Below are 21847 nucleotides of genomic sequence, written 5' to 3' on the forward strand. Positions count from 1 at the left end.
AATTAGAATGAAACACGGGGGCTCTTTCACTGTACAGATTTGGAGAGAATTAGGCACTTCAGAGGTTGGATTCTGGATTTCTCATTAATGAGTTTGCGTTCTCAGTAAAGTCTTCATTTGCTTTTTATGTATTATATAAACTACTGATGATGCGGCTTCATATTTTCAAATGAGAATATTATCAATTAGAGCAATTATTCAAAGGGAATACTAGTAAGTATGTTTTCAGATCTTACATTTTTTGGAAATATAGTGCTCAGCATACATAAGTACACCCCTCACAAATCTTATATGTGGGCATATACATTAGTTTAGTCAGTACTGAGGCCAAATCTGGAGCTTATCTAACAAAATAACTTACAATAATGGTCCAAAAACTAGTACACTTAAATTTATGTTTTTAGAAAAAAATATTAAATTCAAATTTAAAAAGAGGGAAAAAAACAAGAGAAGCAAAACAATGGAAAATATTTAATTGCTTGAATTTAATCTATTTTAATTTCTAAATATGTTTGTGACTAAAATTTTTTTAAAATAAATATATCTATTTAATCGATCTGTTTTGTTTAAATGCAGCAAATACATTGCCTATTTTCACTGGGAAATTAATCAAAATATTCATTTTTAAAATGGGGTGTACTCAATTATGCTGAGGACTGTATCTACAGTGGTTGTTGAAATAAAACGCAAATGAACATTTTACAAATAACATATATTATTAGCAAATCTTTACATTTTTTTTCTTGAGCTTTCTTGAACATTGCATTTTTGGTCTTTACTTATTGTTTTTCCTCAATACTGTATGTGTGTTTTTTTCTGTGTGTGTGTGTGTGTGTCCAGTTGTTAATGGCTGATTTGATGGGTAATGGACTGCAAGCAGCGATATATCTAAGATCAAGATGAAGTGAATTTGGCAGCCAGGGAAGCAAGTTTGTGTGGGGGTATATGTGTGTGTGTGAGAGAGAAAGAGGGAGAGTTGTGGTTTTCTTGGCCTCACAACTTTATGCTACTCACCATTGCTGTGGCCTTAAAGACAATTGTGGGCAATGTGGAGAACATTTCCAACTTCTATGTGACCACAACTAGTGGATCAGAAACATCACAAACACGATGAACAGTCATACTAACTTTAAACCATCATTCTTTGTTGCTTTTTTATTTTAATGTTCTTTGTTACTGCTTGAATTTATGTTAATGCTTACATTTGGTAAAGCTTCACAAATATGTGCTTCATTTGCAATAGAAAAACTTGCTCAAACTTTGAGAAAAAAAAAAATCATGCTTTTTTTCTGCTGATTCTCTTTATTTGCAGTTATTTTATTTTCTTCCTTTGGTTTAAAGTGATTTTTCTTTCTATAGGTTCTCCCATGCCATCCTCTCTCTCCAGTCCATCAGTCACTGAGCATTCCCATTCTCAACCACCCTCACCCAATCTCCATGACAACCAGAGTTCCATCTTAAGTAATGCCACCACACAGGCGGTGCAGGACTCTGATTCGGAAGAAGAGTACACGGCTGTTCTCTATAGACCCGTAACACAGCCTGCCCCCAGCCACAGCTGTAATGGTAAGGTGACCACCCCTCTCTTTCTTTCTTTCTTTCTCTCTCTCTCTCTCTCTCTCTCTCTCTCTCTCTCTCATCCTTGCTCTGTGAAGTAAGAAAAGCGTGAAGCCTTTGTGTTCCCAGAGAAAACCGCTGGAGTGAACTGTATTTGCTGGCCTTGTCGGAAATTTTATTAGAGAATGCCACATCCAATCAGTAGCGTTCAACCTCTGTGTGGATTAGGGGAGGTTAAGTGATTTTGTGTATGAAATGGCTACGGGCTGCATTGCACTCAGAAAACAATTTTACACTCTCAAAATCATATTTGACTGAGAACTGCTAGATTTGAGTGAACTTTGAATAAAGGGGAAAGTTCGCCCACAAATGAAACTTCTATTATGTTGTTCCAAACCTATATGGTTTTCTGTAGAACAAAAAAAGATGAATTTTTCAAGACTGCTTTCTTACAATCAAAGTGGATAGGAAACATTGCCTTTTAAGTATTAAAAAGAACAGAACAGCCCTGTTCACACAAGGACAACGGTAAATACACGAGAATGCAAGGGTTTGAAATGATTTAAGCTAGTCTGTCGATGTTTGACCACTTCCAGAGGAAGATGAAAACACATTCAACCAGACTGCATTCATATATAGATAGTATAGTAGACATTCATGTCTTCACAGATGTTCCAACAGCCACAAAATACTACCTATTCACACCTTTTTTTTTTTTTTTTTTTTTTTTTTTTTTTTTTTTTTTTTTTTTTTTGCTGTACATTCTATTTAAAATGGACTGAAAAAGTTTGATAAAATCAAGCGGCAACCTCCCACTCTCCCTCATGAAGCTAATACAGAAGTAACTGAAACTGCGATTCATCGAAATTCCCTTAGGCCACAATAAAGCACATTTTTATTGACCCCAAAGTTAAAATGGGCAACCTTACAGCAGAAAAAAAATGATTTTGGTGTATTTACTGTGGCTAACATAACACTTCATGTCAACTGGGGGGGAGGTAAAATTTTTTTGATTAGCTGATGAAGTCATCTGAAATGTTGTTGTACAGTGTTATGCCTTGATTTTATGAATAGTCTTGCATTTACTAACACACAAAATCTGAAGTATTTGGAAGTAATCAGCCTTTTCTTCCTGTTGAAAAACATCATTAGAACAATGCTTAGTGGCTCAATGTGTTACAACAGTGTTTTTAAAAGACTAACATTTTATTGATATAGTATACAACCAAGCCTATGTGCTCAACACACAAACAAATCGCATGTAATAAAGTATTAAAAGTTTCTCCCAAAGAAAAGCCCATCTCAGCAAAATGCCAGCAGGCATCTGTAGCTCCCCTCACACTGCCTTTTTGCCCTTTTTTGGTCACCCCTGTTTGGTGTGATGACGCATGCACAAAATAGTGACCATTGGTCAAGCTCACATGTAGCTTTATTTGAGCTCTTCAAAAACAATCTATTACTAACGCTTATTATAAAACACACAGTGTTCAGTGTAGTTATGTGGCTATCAAAGCAGAAGCAAAAGTTGTTGCTTTCATTTTTGTTCTTTTGCATTCATAGCTAAATTGTGTGAGCTCATTCCAATGTTTTATATTAAAACATCAGAAAAAAAACTGCTATTCAACCCTCCCATCAAATAAATAACTTTAAATTAAATACACAAACTTTAATGTGTCTCTTTGGCCTACTTTTGATCAGATCAATCAAAATGTACATTAATAGAAAGTGTAAACAGCCCCTAAATGTTCTTGAAAGTGGACAGCATAATGTGTGCATTATTTATCTCTATACTGAACTCTACTATACTCTTTTGAAATTATAAAATAGCTGTAAAAAGTATGTTTTTTAAGTTAGAATGTAATTAATAGAGAATGCTCAACGTTTCTAGCTTAATGTTACTCACCAGTTTTTCCATGATTAATTGTAAATGTTCTATTATCTTGCCTGTGAATTTTGGTTTTTTGATTAAAGTAAGTCTCTTTGTAGGGAATATGGGAGCTTGGATATTGTGCTAGATATTTTTTTATTTGTTCCACAGTCATATGGGTTTTTAAAGACGATTTATGATGAATATTTCCTTACTGGATGAACTACTGCTTTAAAAAAAGGCTGCTAATAGTGTGTGCTTTTACACAGCACACATTCTGTTTTATGTGTTTTCTTCGCATCTCTCCAGCAGCTATGCTTTAAGCCTCCTCCTGTTATTGTTTTCATCTTGTGTCTTTTCAGACACTAACGCACACAGACACTCCAATGGTGTGTTCTTGTCCTCATGCACCATGACCTCTGTGTCTTTTTTTTGAGAGCCTTAGGAGTTCCAGCTGTCATCAACATCATCTTAAGCCAGCATCCGATTTTGCAGGCGTACGCTTCATTTACATAGTCATTGGAGAATCGGAGGGAGTCTGTGCGCGCCACCGCATATCTCAGCAGGCGAGTGTTAACAGCCCCAGCAACCCAACTCCCTGCTGACCCTCTGATAACATCTCACAAGTTTGGATGTATCAAAGACAGCCCAATGTGGCCTTGGCAGTGACCACTGAGCTGCTTCTCACAATGCAAATCTGATGTAACACTGTTCTGCTTTGATCTCATCCAAACTATTTTGTCCCAAAACACTGGGTCGCTATCCCTGATCTCTTTAATGACTGAATTGTTCGCTGTGAATGTTTTTGATTATATGAGACCAAATCATTTTGGTAATATTGCTTTTTCCTATACCGACAAGGAGTACCATTCACTGCAGCCAAAACCTTGACATAAAAACACCTGATTTGTAACATCGCAGGTTATTCTTATGTAAATGAATTGCTCCTAATGATATATTTAGAACAATGTGTGTATTTTCTGATTTAGTAACCTCTATTTCAGACTTCTAACACACTTTAATTAGTGCTTCCATAGGAATTAAGTGTTTCATATAATAAAATTATTGATTTTTTTTTTTTAGATGTATGCCGTTTATAAAATAATTGTTGAAACATTAGAATGCCATGTAACATGACTAACTGTGCAAGGCAAATTAAGATAAATGCACCAACCTTAGGAAACATAAATCTTCATTTGGATTTCATAATGAGCACTACAGTACAGTATATTGAGGGATATGATTTGTCCGCTAATCTAATGTTGTTTTTAAAAAGTATAAGCTGGGGAAATTTCTTACTTTTACATTCGCTCTGCAAGAAAGTGCAGGGAGACTTTGGATGTATTAAAAGTGTCTCATTGGGTAATGTTTCTTTATTAAAGTTGTGTAATTTTCTAGTGGTTCAATAGATTATGTGAACAAACTAGGTAATAGCAATATTGGAATACGGTGGCTTTAGTTTTTTGACATCACGCGCAATCCAGATCTCTATATTGATGCATTCCATCCATGTCCACCCACTCTGTTCATTTTATATTCCTTCTTAAAGTCTTTGCACACTAAAGTCTGATATTTTTATATGCATTTTTAGGTATTCGTGTCCTAAAAATTGATCAAGCACTGAAGCTTGCACACTGTCACCTAATTATAAGGTTATATCTGACATTTTTGTTAAAATCGAGTTATTGACATATTCTTATTAATTGACAATTTATTTACATTATGGGATGTTTTTTTTTATAAATTGTTTACATTTTAAGACTTTTTATTTAAAAAACAAATGTTACACAAATACTGTTTGCTATGGAATGCAAAAACTTTGAAGCTCTATCTCAAAATCAGTCAGAAAGCAGATAGAACCTTAGAATTCCAAGGTGATGACTAGTCCAGGTGTTTATGAATTAATTTATTGCAAAATAATTACAAAACAATTCTGAGTCAACTCAAGCAGTGATGCTTTTGTTTTTCTATTTCTTCTTTAAAAAAGAAAAAGAAAATATTGCGTCTATCCAATCCAAACCATTGTAGGGAGAATAAGGAGAGCTCAGAGCTGCTTTGGATTATCCCAAAATTCAAAGTTTATTTCAGGAAATTATACTTTGCTTGCAATACTCCAGCCACATAACACAAATTTCCTTAAAGTAGTTAATCCTGAACAGAGACTAGCATTTCGTCAATGGTATGGACAAACACACACACACACACACACTGCAAAAAGCAGCATGGGAAAGGTATGAGCCAGGCATGGAAACCTGCGTAAATTAAGCTATAGCAGTGTTTCACAAACATCCACCACATTCTATCTTCATATCACGCACTTTGTTTGTCATGAAGTGCTCTCTGCTGTTAGTGACAGAATTTTTGTATTCGCTGTTCTGAAATGATCTGAATTTTTTTATAATTAATGAAAGCTTTAGAGACTGTGTGTACTGTAAATCAGATTGACACAACGTGCGGTAATTTATTTTTAAACACGCTTTAAACGTGTTAGTCTGTAATGAACTTTAGACTTTTTTTTGTCCTGTTTTGTCATGTCATGCTTTTGTTGCCTGTTATTTCGGCAAGCTTTATGTGACAGTGAATCAGAGAGAAATGTCACAGTCATTCATTTAATCTGTCAGCCTTTTTTCATTCGTAATCATTGAGTGACAGAAGCAGTTTCAGCAAAGCCCTCTGCCCAAATTGATTTGTTTCAAGTACTATACAATCGCCTTTATATTTTACAAACTAGAGCTGCACGATTCTGGCTAAAATGAGAATCACAATTTGCACCCACCTCTCTGTGGTTACAGCTCAGGGTCAGCAGCTCACGTCAAGTGTGATTTCGTGGCCGCGAGTACATCATTACATGAAGGCCGAAATGCCATTTTTAGATGAATTATACCTTATAAATACAGTATGTTACTCTTTCAACACCATTTTAGCACCATTGGTGTCCACGTTGCTAAACGACGCATGTAAAACAATGTGAAGATTTGTGTGGTCGCCTTTTCTTCTCTCCTGAACTTGAAAATGTGATTGGCAGAATCGTAGAAATGCTGGATTAAGATCGTCCAGGGAGTCGAATTGGGATCGTGATCTTTTTTCGATTAATTGTGCAGCTCTATTACAAACCTATAAGCACATTTGAAACATGAACAGCTTTATAGTTCTCAACACCACCCTGTTCAAGTTGCCGTTCTTTCAAACCAAGCAGGAATCCGATATCGCCAGCGCTCCTGTCAAGATCTACTTTCTTCACTCAGTGCTGTTGACATTGGTGTGGATGCATTTTTACCTCTAAAAGCCTTCCTTAAACAGAAACATTTCATTTGGCCTAGTATTTGTCCATAATGAGGATGATTAGATTTGCTTCATGAGGGGAATGCACGGAGTTACTTCACCATTGTTTATTCAGCGGAATAGCATGGCAAATTAAATTTAGGACTCTCCTCTGCATAATTCCTACATTCTGCAGCCTGTAAGGAAAGTATGTTGTTTTAAGAGCATTTTTTTATAGGATAAAGGACTTTATGTCTCCACACAGTGACATCAGGAAGTTTGACAGACTTCAGTTCAGGACCACACATGTCCAGATGTTTACAAAGCACTGCTTTTAAAGAAAATTCACCTTCTATTCATTTATAAGATATGATCCAGGCCCTAATCAAAAGCAGCTTCAGTTAAAAGCAGAAAAAAAGCTGATCAGTGTCAGGCTGCTCATAATGGATGAGCTTTTATCTGAAGTAAGGGGCTTTTTTCGATAGCCATCTAGATTCACAATGATGCAGGCTTGACTAGGAAGCTTCATGCTTACCGCCAGTAAGTCTTTTAGACCGACTCGTGTGCGGCTGTCAAGTGGGGATCAGGAAGCACTCCAAGCACTGACGTCTCATCATTTGAAGTGATCATCAATATTTGTAATGAGTGGAGGTGCTGTTGCTGATCGCTGCGGAGACACAGGGCTGCCCAGCTTACTTAGCAGATCAAACTGGAATTAGAGGGAAAGAGGGAGGGACAGGCTGAAAAAAGGCTCCAGTACACATCCTCAGAGGTTTTAATAGACTGCGAGTAGACAGCAGGTCAGAGCACCGGCTCCTGTCTGCAACAGGAAAAAGGGAGACACATAGAAGAGGAAGAGGTAAATCGAATTGGGTCAATGATTTTATTTTATTTTTTTATTCATTATTCTTTCATTGTTTTTCAAGTGATGGTAATATCAGCTATTTATAAGTATTTATTTTAAGGGCTATTTAGATGTAGTCACTTAATGTTAATTATATATGTATGTGCACTCAGGTTTTCTGACTTCATTGATCAGATCTACAATACTATTGAAGTTTGGCGTCAGTCTGTTTGTTTTGATTTCAGTTTAGGTTCAGTTTTTTTAAAGAAATAATGTTGGCTATTTATCAAGGAAACATTTAATCAATCAGAAATACATTTATGTTGGTTCATATATAAAAACGCAGAAACTCAGTCATAAAAATATAGCTCAGTTGGTCATGTGATGCAACTAGCGTGCTGAAAAAAGATAAAGCAGCAATTGATATCTTCTTAGCAAAATACCATGTGGTGGAGCCCTCCAATCCTTGATAATATGAATAAGTTCATTATTAGTGTTGGGAGAAGTTACTTTAGAAAGTAATGCTTTAAAATATTGAGTTACTCCCCCCAAAAAATACTAGTTGCTTTACTTTTTATGGTAAGTAATGCGTTAAGTGTGTGCGTGAACTTTGTAATGACATTGTGTGTGACTCATCATTGCAACTCCACAACAAATGCATCAAATACTCATTGGTAATGTTCTTGCTGTATTATTAGTATTATGTATCATTTCTCACAAATGTTACATGAGCTCTTCTTCCTTCATGTCTGTCTGTTTTCTGAGGCAGCCAAGGGCGGAGATTGGGGCACTCTAACAGGGAGAATTTATTCATTAATTTTCTAAATTTATGCTTTTATTCAACAAGGGCACATTATATTAATTAAAAGAGACAGCAAAGACATTTCTACATTTATAAAATCCACACTTCTACAAATAAAGACAGTGATGACGAAGAAGAACCATTTTTTGTTCCCCAAAGAAAGTTTATTTAAGGATATTTGAAAAAATTCATGGCACCAGCAATGCCAATAAAGTATTCAGCATATCTCAAATAAGTTTACATATTGAACTTTTTTATTAATTAAGATATAAACAATAATACTATTTATATGCACCCTTTTTTTAATAAAACATATAACATTTTTAGATTTTTATTTCAATAGACTTTAGTTTATTTTTGTTTTATATTGTAGTTTTATTTTGTGTGATGACATTTCACAATATTACTGTATAACACAATATTTTTTTTGTATTTTTGACTTATAAACTTTCCACTCAAATGTTTTAACGGTAGTGTGCTTGCGTGTAAAATAATAGTGTGATTCATGACTTTAACAATTATCTACATTTAGCCATTACATGTCTCTCAAACCATCTCATTGCCTGTCAATGGCTACATTTACATAGACATCAGTAATCACATTTTTTTTTTCTTAATCTGAATGAGACCATGATATGATTAAGGTGTTTACATGAGTTGTTTCTTTCATGATCCTGTTTTACATGTTATAGCACATAATTTGATTAACGCCATTGCCCTATCAACATTTCCCCTGGAGTTCCATGTAATTACAGATATTTCATATTTATTTTGTTGACTTTAACTGCAGCTTATCACTTTCATTCAGCAACATTTCCCGGGTGTTTGTGGTCATTCTCTGACTCGGTAGGTGTAGAGAATATTCATGTGTATACACTCATGTAGCAAAATGTGATGAAAATCCTACATAACGGTAATAGTTTAAATTAGGTGTTTACATGTCTATACTGCACTTTATTAATGCGACTAAAATCTGCATACTTCACATGTCTTAATTAGGTTTCTGTTTAGTTTGATTATGACCTTAATCAGATTAAATGAATCAAAAATTGCTGTTTACATGGTTGTAAACCAATCGGATTATTGGTGTCCATGTAAACATACTCAATGTTAAGTTTTCCTGACATATTATAATAGAATATCTATGAGTGTGAAAAACTTTGTGAAAACTTTGAAATAATGAACAAAAATATATCTGAAAGTATCCATTAATCTGCATGTGTTCAACTTAAGTGCATGTTCTTTGCGAGAAAATAGAGGTTAATAAAAAAAGGGGCCCACAGTACAAGCACAGCCAGTTCTGTTGTTCTGTCAAGACCGACTCGAAACGCATAATACACATCAGTAAGATGGACAGACAGACAGCGAACAAGAGCTGTGTCCATCGAGAGCGATTACCCTCCGTCTGCGTAACCCGTCCAACATAGACTCTTGTTGTCAATTAGCCAGCCGGGGGGTCTGTTGAAGCTGCTGAAGAGTCTCTGAAACTGAGCCTCGGGTCACCAGGCCTGTCGGGCTTCTCTTCTCTCATGCACCGATTGCTATTGTCAGGTGCAGTGGGCATGAAAGCAGCAATTTTATAGCACAGGAACTCCAATAACGTTTACCGGGGCCGACTGAGGCCTCCGACTCCCGTGTCTTGCTCACTCAGCCACGCGGGTTGCTTAAGTTCCTACTGTTTCTCGCTTTCTTGCTTCTAACTTCCTTTCTTCTGGCTTTCCCCATGTTTTTTGAGTGAACAGGGAGAGAAAGCTGGCTTATAAGTTAGCAGACCACATCAGCGCCTGCTAGAGAATGAACATAAGAGTGTTCAGTATGATCCAGCTCCAGATGGGGGGGGGGCAGTAATAGTCCAATGGGGCTGTAAAAGTTGATGAATCAGGGTTGGATGCAGATCACAAGCATCACTCTCTCAAACTTTGCCTTTTTTCTGGAAGGAGGTTAGGCTGGGGCTAGAATAACACCTCTGAAAATAGATTCTGGGGGCTGTTTGGTCTACGAAGAGCTTTTTTTTTTCTTTGTAGGACATCACTGTGCATTAGATAGAACAGGGCTTTATAGATCACATGAAGTTCTTCAATATTTTCAGCTAGATTTGATGGTAAAACGAGGTTTTAAAAAAAATCAACATTAGACTCTTTTTGCTGTTTATATAACATGACAAAACAGCATATCTGACTTTATACTCTACAAGAAACTTCTCTTCTATCTCTTAATTTAAAAAATATGCTCTAGACTAGAACACAAATGCTTTCTAGTCTATTTTCTTGTCTTCTATTCATATAAAAAATAGCTCCGACTTTTTAAAACCAGTGCTCTTATATATTCTCTGTTAAATATACATATGTAAAAGTTTAAATATGTGTGTACGTGTGTATACACTGCATATAAACTATAAAAATTGTCTTGAATTTTAACTCTAGTGATCCTTATTCTATTTACACTGTATATATTCCTCTTTGCCAGAAAACTGCTGCAAAGAAAATCTTGTGTGCATTATTAAAGTTTCCTTCAGTTTCATCCATCATTCACAGATGTGATGCAACTTGTGTGATTCTGCTTTAGATTATTTATAATGTATTTAAGCATTAAAGATTAGTATTGTGTGTCATTCTAAAAGGAACATTGTGTGTTATTTCGATGAAGGTCTGTGTGTGTAGTTGCACCAAGGTTGCATGCAGTCATTTTGACACCAGTAATACTTCTTTGGACCTGTCTGTCTGCCATCCTCTCTCTGTGTTACATTTACTTTATTGGGCTGTTAGGAAGAGCTACCATTCGCCTTGTGCGGTTTGGATGTAATTGGGAGCGCAACTGTATGTCAGTTACAGTTCAGTGTAACACTCAACCCTGCTCTCCTCATTAAAAGGCGTGCGAGTGTATGTGTGTGCCAGTCAGCCTGTGTGTTTGTGTTGCTCCATGCGCGCATGCTGCAGGAAACATTCGTTTCTCACCTGCTCATTAAAAATGCATTACCACCCAAAACGTTTCGTCATCAGCTTTTTAAATAATGCTCATTCTTCCTGAGAGCTGTCGATGTCAAAGAAGGTAATGGGTTGTCCGGCACCTGGCACAGCTAGCGATTAGCTTGCCCATCAGCTTGTGAATGATCACCCTGCCTGAGCAAACCCCCCCTAACCTTGAGCGCACTCGCTGTGGATATTCATGAGCTTCCTGCCGGTCACTGCGAGCCAAACTAAACCTGTTGAATTAGCTCAGGAAAGAAGGATAGTGCACAAGGAAAATATTCCAAGAACATTTTCCGCCCCAGATGGGAGACAGCAGGCCTGGGGTTGTTGAAAGGGCAACACTTTTTAACTGCGTTTCTTCTGATTTTCTCATCTCAAACAGGGAGCTGTTTATCACAGCTCTGCATTCAATTTGATGTTGCATACAATCTCATATAGCATTGCAACCCGTGGGTTATTGCCTTGGAAATACAACCTTGCACTTTAATTCACCTCCAAGTGGTAATATCAGGGGACTCATCAAAGTGGGAAAAAAAGAAGTAATATCCCTCCAAACCCCACAGCAATTACTCTGAATTACGCCAAATTATGAACCTGCAATTCGGCTCTGAGGCTGAGGATTAATGTCAGACTCCCTCCACTTCGTTGGTAGATCTTAAATTGCCTTTCACTACCAACACGCACTTTGACAGCTTGAGAAATTTACAACCATCTGAATGGTGTAATTACTTTCTTTGTTTCCCTGGCTTTCTGTTCGTTCTCTGAAAATGCTCTTTTTTTCGTCGTAGCTTGTCGCGCGGGCTAGAGGTTCCATTGATCTCCAGTAATGATTTGCCCTTGAGTTTGTCAATATTTAAAAACCACTTTGTCCCTCAGAAAATCATAGAGAGCCAAGCAGATAAATGTCACAACCTGCTGATATTTGTCTTTTATAAATAGCGCTCTGTCTGAATGTTTGACGAGCTCTGATGCTGGACGAGCAGGAACGGGGAATTCAGCTTCCTCACATACAATTTCAGCAGTGCCGCCCAAAACGGGAGGCCCCTACTTTACCTCAGACATACCGCCATTAATAACCATTCAAAGCCACCGTCTGCCGTTCTTTGATGGTCGGAGCCCACATATCTCCCACAGTGCCACAGACTGGTCCAAATTTTGCAGAGTGAGTCGAGTGGTGAGCTGTCCCTTCTGCCTCTGTTCATTACTCTTTGGTAATGGCTGTTCTCTGTTGGGGGTTGATGCTAAATTGGCTGTTAGAGGCCAGAAGCCTGCACTGGCGGTGGCAAAATAGGAAAAGACAGCAGGAGAGACCTTGAATCACCCACCCTTTTTTCTTTTTTCCCTCCTCCATTTTTGAAGAATGGATGTCTTCTCTTCGATGCACCCATATCGAGCCCCTTTTTTTTTCCGCCGGTCACCCGCCCGCACACATACGAGCACACCTGTCAGCCATAGATGCTTCACAAAAGAGGCATTTTCAATTCTGTCTGGGTCGTTGATCAGAGGACGTGGTGTCCTGTCCAGATCCCATACAAAGAGACAAGGCCCACATATGGTGGCAAAGGCTTGATCTCTCCTATAGATGAAAACACTGATTTTAGCCTCCCATCAGAAAATGATAGTCTAGTGTCAAGCATCTGCTGTAGTTTAGATTTGGCTTTTGCTAATCAAGCAGTGCTGTGGTTTTTCCCCTCCAGTTGCATTCAGCAGCAAAGAAAGCTTTTCATGTGATTCCGGCTGCTTGTTTATTGTCCTTCACAATCACTCACACCACAAGCAATCACGCTCCTCAGAAGTAAACATGCTTCTTAAAAAGCTTTGTTCAACCCGGGAAGAAAAAATGTACTTTTACTAACTGTGTTTGGTTTATTTTGTTGCATTATAAAAGTGTTCATATTTGTGCTTAGCTGAATTCCTTTTTTGGGCTGGTTTACATTGATATTCCTTGCTCACTAGGTGTTTGGCAAGATTATAATGTACTTTATTTACTTTTAACAGAGCTAAGCATTATCTATTGCACAGTAAGAGATAAACAAGCAGTATTATTGTATAGAAAACAACTCTTGCATACTGCCATTTTAGCAATAAGTCATATCACCCTGCTGCACAAGAGTGGTTACACACTGAAGCCAAGCAAGGCTGAACCTGATCAGTACCTGAATGGGAGACCACATGGGAAAACTAGGTTGCTGTTGGAAGTGGTGTTAATGAGGCCAGGAGGAGGCGCACAACCTGCGATCTGTGTTAATCCAAATGCTCCACTATAGTGAAGGGCACACTATACTGTCAGTGAGCGTCGTCTTTCGGATGATACTATAAATCGAGGTCCTGACTCTCTGTGATCATTAAAAATCCCATGACACTTGGGGTGTAACCAGAGTGTCCTGGTCATATTCCCTCCATTTGCCCTTACCCATCATGGCCTTTCAATCATCCCCATTTACTGAATTGGCTCTATCACTGTCTCTCCACTCCACCTATACTGTGGCTGGTGTGTGGTGAGCTCACTGGCGCCGTTGTCCTGTGGCTGCCGTTGCATCATCCAAGTGGATGCTGCACACTGGTGGTGGTGTAGAGAGATCCCCATCATGATTGTGAAGCGCTTTGAGTGTATGGCCATGCACAATAAATGCGCTATATAAATACACACATTACATTAGAAAAACTATCCCATTTGGGGTTAATTATGTCAAAATAGGTCAACTTTGAGTTTAAAGCGAAAAAAGTAGTTGCAAACCAATTTTTAGCAGTTTTAAAACTGTAAATATTTGGAATACTTTCATTTTGATGCTTTTAGAAGCATGCCGTTTCTGTTCACAAATACTTCTAAAGAAACTTCCACCTTTTCAACCAGACTCTGTCTGTTGCCTCTCACATTGTGACATCATTAGATGTGACGACTGTGATCTGCTCATCTTAGGGAAGCCTTGACATTGTGTGTCTGGCTGCATTGTGTTCCAGTGATGCGAATCATCTTTGTGTAATGTGTTTATCTGTGAGGAAGAGGAGAGTTTGATATGTCATTCAGCTCTTTGCATGGTCGCCCACTCCCCACTGTGGTCTGCATTAATCCCCCGCACCAATGAAATAGAAGTTTTGCAAGGTGAAACATGACAAGCCGCCACATTGTTGACAAATAACCTTTCCTTCCATTCCTGTCAAGCCCCTCGAATGACAGCTTTAGCTTTCAACGACTGGTGCGCTTTTGAAATGTCAATTTAGCATCTTGACACATATTGACGACAGAGAGCTGACATTTTACGGGCCTTTCAGTTAGGAAAGCGAGTAATCCCACTTATCATAATGCCAGACATGTTGCAATAAAATAAAGTAACGCAGAACTTCTCATATCTTTATTTTTAAAAAAAGTGATGTTCTCACATCAGACGTCTACCAGAAAGATAAATCGAGACAAACTCAAAACACATCTGACACTATTTCTCAGTCATCATGTTTTTTTTCAAATGCCTCAATCACTAGTCCATGAACTCTGCACATCTAGGAGCTACAAAACTTCAAAAATTCATCTGTCTCTTATCAAATAAGTTTGTTAAAGGGATGGTTCGCTAAAAACACTGTCATAGTTTATTCACTGATTAACAAACCCTTGTTTACAAAGTGTTTACAAACCCATGACTCGTTTTCCTCATTTTTAATCAGGTTCAAAACCACTTAAAGAGTTTATTTACACAAAAAGGACATTTATATTATAATTGCTCACCCTTGAATTGTTCCAAACTCCTTAGACTATCATTCATCTTCAAAACAGATTAAGATATTTCAGGTAAAATCTGAGAGCTTCCTTATCATCCTTATGCAGCAAGGTTCCCAACTCTTTTTTTCAAGAGTTCACATTTTGCAGATTTAGCATGCTGTCCCTGGTGAGAACTCTGAAATACTTGAGCCCAGGGCTCCCGCCTGGTCATATAGCATGACAGGGGGTCTGAGATCAGTTAAGTCTCATGAGCTCCCCTGGTAAAAGAGAAAAAAGTGGAGATAGGGTGGATGGTGGGATTCTTCAAAACAAAGATAAGGAAGTTAGTTTGAATGGCTTTATTTATTGGAGGCTAGAAATCATCTGATTGATCTAGCAATGATATCTGATTGAACTAGCAATAATTTTTGATGCGAGACCAGCCATGGTCAATCATATCACATGCTCCTCTTGAAATTAGTTTTAAAAAAATTTGTTTAGTTTAGAATTGTGCCAATTGTGCCAAGAGCCCCATCCCACTTGCAACTTCCTCTTTTTAAAACAAAGGACAGTCACAGAGGCAATACATCAGATACACAACCAAGCACAATATGTGCTTGTGCACCCTTTACTGACACACAGAATATAAAGTTAAATAAATTAGTTGTTTTTTTTGGTTTGTTTTTTTTTGTTTGTTTATTTTGCACACAAAAAGTACAATCATAGCTTCAACATTTTCTGATTGTACCACAGAACATCGACTGTTTTGAGCATTTTTTTAAACCTATTTAGACTTGGAATCTTGATGTTTAGAGAGGATGTGGGAGCTCTCAGGTTTTAACCAAAAATATATTTTCTGTGTTCAAAAGACAAAGTTTTCTGGGTTTGAAATAACATGATGGTGGGTAATTAATAATATTACTTTCATTTTGGGGTAAACTAACACTTTAAGATTGTAAAACAGTTATTGTGGTCTTTTTATTAAGAGATTGCTTATGAACAATGACTAGCCCTTTATTTGATGTGTGCTAGTGTATTGTCAAAGGAAGTCAGACCAGCATGAATGTACAGTAAGAAAACGATGACTGAATTCATGTTCGGCTGAACTAATCCTTTAAGTCGAGTGTGTGCTTTGTAATCTAGGGCAGTGGAGCTGGTGGCCGGCTACATCTATAGTGAGTTTAGCCTTGGCCCAGATGTGCTCTAGATATCAGAGACGATACCATTCCTTAATCACAGACTCCTGGGAACACCAACTTGTCCTTTCCTCTGTTTCCTGCCCTGCATTTTTCGAAAATAAAGAAGCAAAGCTCTGTCTTCCCCACACTCATTTCCACCACACAAGATATGTCACATAAATAAACGGTCTCATTAGCCTTACAGATGTCCCACTGTGGAGTTCCGCCGTCAAAACTTCTTTTGGCTTTCTGCCTCTCGCAGGACACAGCTCTATTAAAGCCCATTTAGCCATTCACTTCTCTTGCTCCCCACAACATGCAACTCCTGTCCGACTACATCGTACCCCCTTCGCCATTGTGAGCAAACGCAGCAAAGAGACATTGATGGACGTTGATGGACGCTCCCCATTGAGCGATTCAGGCCTTCCTTTTGTGAAGCCTCTTTCAGGAGGAAAGGTTTACAAAATGAGCATTGAGAAAAGACAAGAAGGGGGGTTGATGTTGGATATGACAGGCCTCACCGACTGCTCCCAGCTTTCTGACAGGTGTGGGTGAAGGACATGTGAGGTAATCTAGAGTTTGACAGCGCGGATATAAGCACTGACACTCTGGGTGTCAGGGCATTAGTGTTTCCGTTTCCTTGCACACACTGTCTGCCGCACACACACTTCCACTGCAGGTCAGATGTCTGCTGATGAACCATCTCTGAAATACAAGCTTGGGCCAGAGATGTGCTGCTACAGATAAGCAGCACTTTCATTATGATTTTTCCCCCAATAGCTATCACTCACCCCCATTAAGAGATAAACTGCTCTGGCTGTAATTTCAGTTCTGCCCGTGAAATCCTAATCAAAAGGGCTCTTAAAATATTTTCGCTGCACACGAGCATTGGCAACATGAGTTACAGCAGACGGAGCCATTCGTCAGAGATCACGTTTCAGTGCCATAAAATCGGCATCTGTCCCATCCATCGTCAGGGATTGACATGACCAGGCCTTGTTTCCAACTACCGCCACAGAAGAGCGGGGTTACATTCCTTCTGCCATCGCAAGAGGAGACCGAAGAGGTTGACGTCTGAGTGTGGACGGGCTTTTGAGAGAGGTCAGGTCTGGAGGTCAGAGAGGGGGCTTAAGTCAGTGTTAGTGGGCATGTAAAGAGCCTGTATGCAGAGTCCCTGGAGAGCAGCAGACTTGATGGGGCTAACAGACCCCGCTGCGTGACAAATGTCCATCCACGCTCTGGAATGGCACCTGTGTTGCAAACATATGGCAGTGTAATTGAGACGTAACGGAGAGGTGTCTCCGAGGATAGCAATAAAGTTGTCGCCCCATAGCTTTTTGTGTGGTGTAGGCTCCCGTAAGCGTGCTGTATATCTAAATACATTATGCGCCTTTCTCCCCTGATATTAAATGGAGTTAAGGTGAGCAACTGATGAAAATGCTGAGTGTGTCAGATCAGCACATTTGATCGTCTTCCACACTTCATTTACTCCCTCTTTATTTTATTCAGCTTCTTCTGGGCAGGAGAGAAACAGACAGAGGCTTTAAAATAAAATTTGATGTCTGCTGTTGTATTGTTGGGATTCAAGTCTTAAGTTTAATACATTTTTATATATAGAATTCATCTTTTTATTGTATATATTTAAAACAAGTTAAATCACTGTTTAGAAGTTAGGGGCGTCAAAATTAATTGTTGCTTCTGTGCACTGCGATGCAGACTCGGACAATTCGTATCAGTTCAGTAATAATCATAACCAGCTACTATGTACTGACGACATTTATCTCATATGCACTGTGTGTTTTCTGGACAGTCTTTTACTGACACTTACAGCAAAAACCCCTATTTCACATCGATTAAGAGAATGAAAGTAAACTCTCTCTCTCTCTCTCACTATGACTGCTTCTATCATGGATCAGCTGTTACTGCCGCTGCTGTTTTTCTGACCTTCATCTGTGAAGAGCACCAGCACATAAGAGCCAATCGCAGCCCTTTCTGTTGAGCGTGTGACCAATCAAAGGGGTGTTAGAAAGACTTGACAGGACTCAGAAAGCGAGCGGGATATTTATATTTGTTTATTTGCTATAAATGCTTGTGTTGTTTAAAGGTAACGTTTATATATCTGACTGTTTGTATTAAAGGACATAATTGTATTACAAATACTATATAAATATAGTTTTACATTTTCATACAAGAATTGCTATGCTGTGAAATATAAAATTGTGTATGGAAAGCATCGTCAACGTGCCGTGATGCACCGAGATATCAAATTGAGTAGAATCGATGGCATGATAATCGTAACCGAACCGTAAGACCAGTGTACACTGAAAAAAGTGTTACATGCAGAACTGTTACAAACAATTTATTTGTGTTGAATTTAAACAAACAAATTAAGTTTAATAATGTTCAACTTAATTTGTTTGTTAAAATTCAACACAAATAAATTTTTAGAACCACTTAACGTAAAAAAAAATTTAGTAAATCCAAGGAATCATCTTTGAATAATTTTTTTCAGTGTAGGTTCACACCTCTATTAGAAGTGTTGCCTGATAATATTTTTGTTAAAATTTTGCAGAACTTTTCTACTGACAGGAGTTTGAATGACACAAATAGCTAACATTGTCAGGTTTTTTATATTTATCAGCTTAAATTACTGGTGAGCCTGGGTGTGAGGTCCCTTTCATTGCTGCTTGCAGCTTTGTTTTTTTATTATAATTTTGCAGTACATTTATATTAGTATTCTAAACCAATATTTGTGCAACCTTTTGCCCCGTGTAGCATTATTATTGTGCTCAGAATATGAAATAAGACATGTTAAGACCTTCATTACCTAACTGCAGATTTGACAAGTCACCCTTGCTAGTCACATTACCTTACATTTTCATGTAGACATCTGCAAAACTGCTTTTAAAAAGATTGCATTGATGCATTGTGTAAATAAATTAACTGAGCTACTGTTTGGATCACTAAGCAACATATGCACATTATTCACACTATTATCTTACACTTTCAAAATAAAGGTTAAAATATAACTGGGGCAGTAAAACCTATAACTGGGGCAGTAACTTAAGTGTATTCTGTAAGTTTACTTGTAAGTGTCTCTAACCTCTCCATACAGCATGCATGTTTTAAACAGTCTACTAGATGTTTTCCAACTGGCCTTGAGAACTTTGATCAGACCTCTACTGTGAGCCACAGCATGCCTTTGTTTTCTTGTGGCTAAAACTCTATCAGCCTTCTTTGAAAGTGTGTGACAGAGGAAACATATAGAGTTGTGTTTACTTGTGAGGGCAAAAGTGAATTGAGTACAGAAGAGTGGCTTTCCAACAACAATTGTGTGTCTGACAGTCTGATTATCATGGGAGTGAGTGGTAGCATGCGCCATCAGCTGCAGAGAGGGCTGGAAATTGAATTTTAACAGGCTCAACGATTCCCTCTTTCCTCTCCCTCCATTGTTTTTGATTTTGTTGTTGTGCTCTTTGAAGCCGGCAGCTGCAAAGTAGATAGGACCCAATGGAACGTGTACACCCGGACTATGGAAATGTATGCAAGCACTCCCCCGAGGACGGTATGAGAATCCAATCTGAAAGCTGTCTGTGCGCTCTCACTGCCTCCGGGTTTCAGGTACTTGCTTTGTTTTGGTCAAAGAATAGATCAATCCTCATTTTTATATATTTATTTGTATATTTTTAGGGGTTATAGCCCATCTTGAGAATTTTTGGATGACTTTTAGGAGAAGATACAATATACGTGTAGACGAAGGCTAGAAGCTAGATGTGTTGTGATTCCCAACAGATTTGCACTCATGTATCCGTGTGTTGCCTTAAGCAATCCACACCACACCTGTCTTCTTCTTTCAGCTTCTCAGCAAACCTTTCTTACTCTGCTGCATTCTCTCGGCCCATCACATTTTTTTTCTTTTTCTTTTTTTTTTTTTATACTTGAACACAGTAACACACTGTATCCCAGTATACTGCGGGGGTGGTCAGAACATCATCCAGTGAGTGCTTTGATTCCAGATCAGCCTCACACCTGAACCTCCAGGCTGGAATCACATCATCATTAGGGGTGTGCTGTTTGACAAAAATCGTATATATCACGCTAAAGGTATATTTCACAATGGTGTTATTTTGGCAGGAAATTCAACCGCTGAATCTGACTAGGTATGTCTGAAGCCATTGTTGAACCGATGCAAGCATACATGTACACCGATAACATTGGTATATTACATTGTGCCTACAGTTGAAAACAAAAATCTGTGAAATTATAATAATTTTTTTCAATATTTTCCCAAGTGATGTTGAACAGTGAGAAGTTTAAACATAAATACTTAAACATAAACATTTATATAGTGCTTTTACAATGTAGATAGTGTCAAAGCAGAAGTTCTAGTAAACTGAAACGGTATCAGTCCAGATTTCAGAGCTGAAGTTCAGTTTAGTTCAGATCAGTGTGGTATAATTTTCACTACTAAAAGTTTAAACACTGAAGAGCAAATCCATCGATGCACAGCTCCACAAGTCCCAAACCAAGCAAGCCAGTAGCGACAGTGGCCAGGAGCAAACTTTACCAATGAACGAAAGTGAAGGAAAAAAAAAACTTGAGAGTAACCAGGCTCGGTTGGGCACAACCTTTTTTCCTCTGGCCAACCTTCCTGTTCGGAGCTGCAGTCTAAGTGCCAGAGGCGGGAGAACACTGGACGTCCATCGTTAGAACTTCAAATGCTGGCCCATGGGATCAATGCAAAGACTTTTCTGTCACTCTGGTCTTTCAGGGATCAGTCTCATGCTCTCCACCCCACAATGGCTGCTGCAGCATCAGCTCAGAACATGGCCTGGACTAATTTCTATTAGTTATTAATAACTCTTTTCTAATAACATATTGTTTGTCTTTGCCATGATGACGGACTATAATATTTTACTTTCTATTTAGCTAGTATTCAGCTTAAATCGCTATATAAAGGCTTCGCTAGGTTAATTAGGGTAATTAGTCAAGTGTGATTAATTAGGTAAGTCAATGAAATACTCAGTGGTTTGTTCCAAAGCCAAGCAGATAATTCCAGCCAAACCTAAAGAAATAAGACTTCCTCCAAAATAAAATATGAAAGAAAAACAATGGGAAATGTCCTTGCTCTGTTTAACAGCAGTTAATTAAAATTTGACAGAAAGGCTAATCATTTTGTCTTCAACTGTATATACAGTATGCTAAATTAATCATATTTAATATCTTAAGTCTTTGGGGAAAGGAACTACAGATTAGACGTTGAGATTAATGCTCTGATTACACAATAGCAAACTAGGTTTTTAGGCTAAGAACAAAGTGAAGATAAGAGAGCGAGCCTTTGTCACACACCGTTACAATCTGCTTACGGCATTTCTACACACACGTAACAAACTAACACTGTATATAATGTGACTGCTTTTATTTTTGGTCTTATTTTGTCATTTTCTATTTATTTTTTTGTCCTTCATTGTATTTAACGCTAGAGAATAATCTGAGGCTCACAGCAAGCATTTTTTAATGTTTAATATGCCATTGACATCTTAAATATGACCGATAACCTTGACAGTTGAACTAATATCTACTAGCAAGATCATCTTTAAGTCTTTTGGTGTTTCAAAGAGAGGAACAGGAGATGAACAGAACAAACACATACTGTATAGGCATCCTTGGAAAAG

At 38.0% G+C, this 21847-nt stretch overlaps 1 protein-coding gene across 49 annotated transcripts in view; it reads left to right on the plus strand.

The window, feature by feature from the left end:
• Nucleotides 1-21847, plus strand: part of tenm3 (teneurin transmembrane protein 3) — a 421902-nt gene that overhangs the window by 238301 nt on the left and 161754 nt on the right. For 35 of the 49 annotated variants that reach the window (XM_068221974.2, XM_068222090.2, XM_073954574.1 and 32 more), the window contains one exon: nt 1360-1566. The exons of the other annotated variants lie outside the window; for them this stretch is intronic. In XM_068221974.2, coding sequence (XP_068078075.1) covers nt 1360-1566 — 207 coding nt within the window. The remainder of the gene's footprint in view (nt 1-1359; nt 1567-21847) is intronic. 49 annotated transcript variants of the gene reach the window in all.

Source organism: Danio rerio, chromosome 1 (genome assembly GCF_049306965.1).
Source record: "Danio rerio strain Tuebingen ecotype United States chromosome 1, GRCz12tu, whole genome shotgun sequence".
Classification (NCBI taxonomy): Eukaryota; Metazoa; Chordata; class Actinopteri; order Cypriniformes; family Danionidae; genus Danio; species Danio rerio.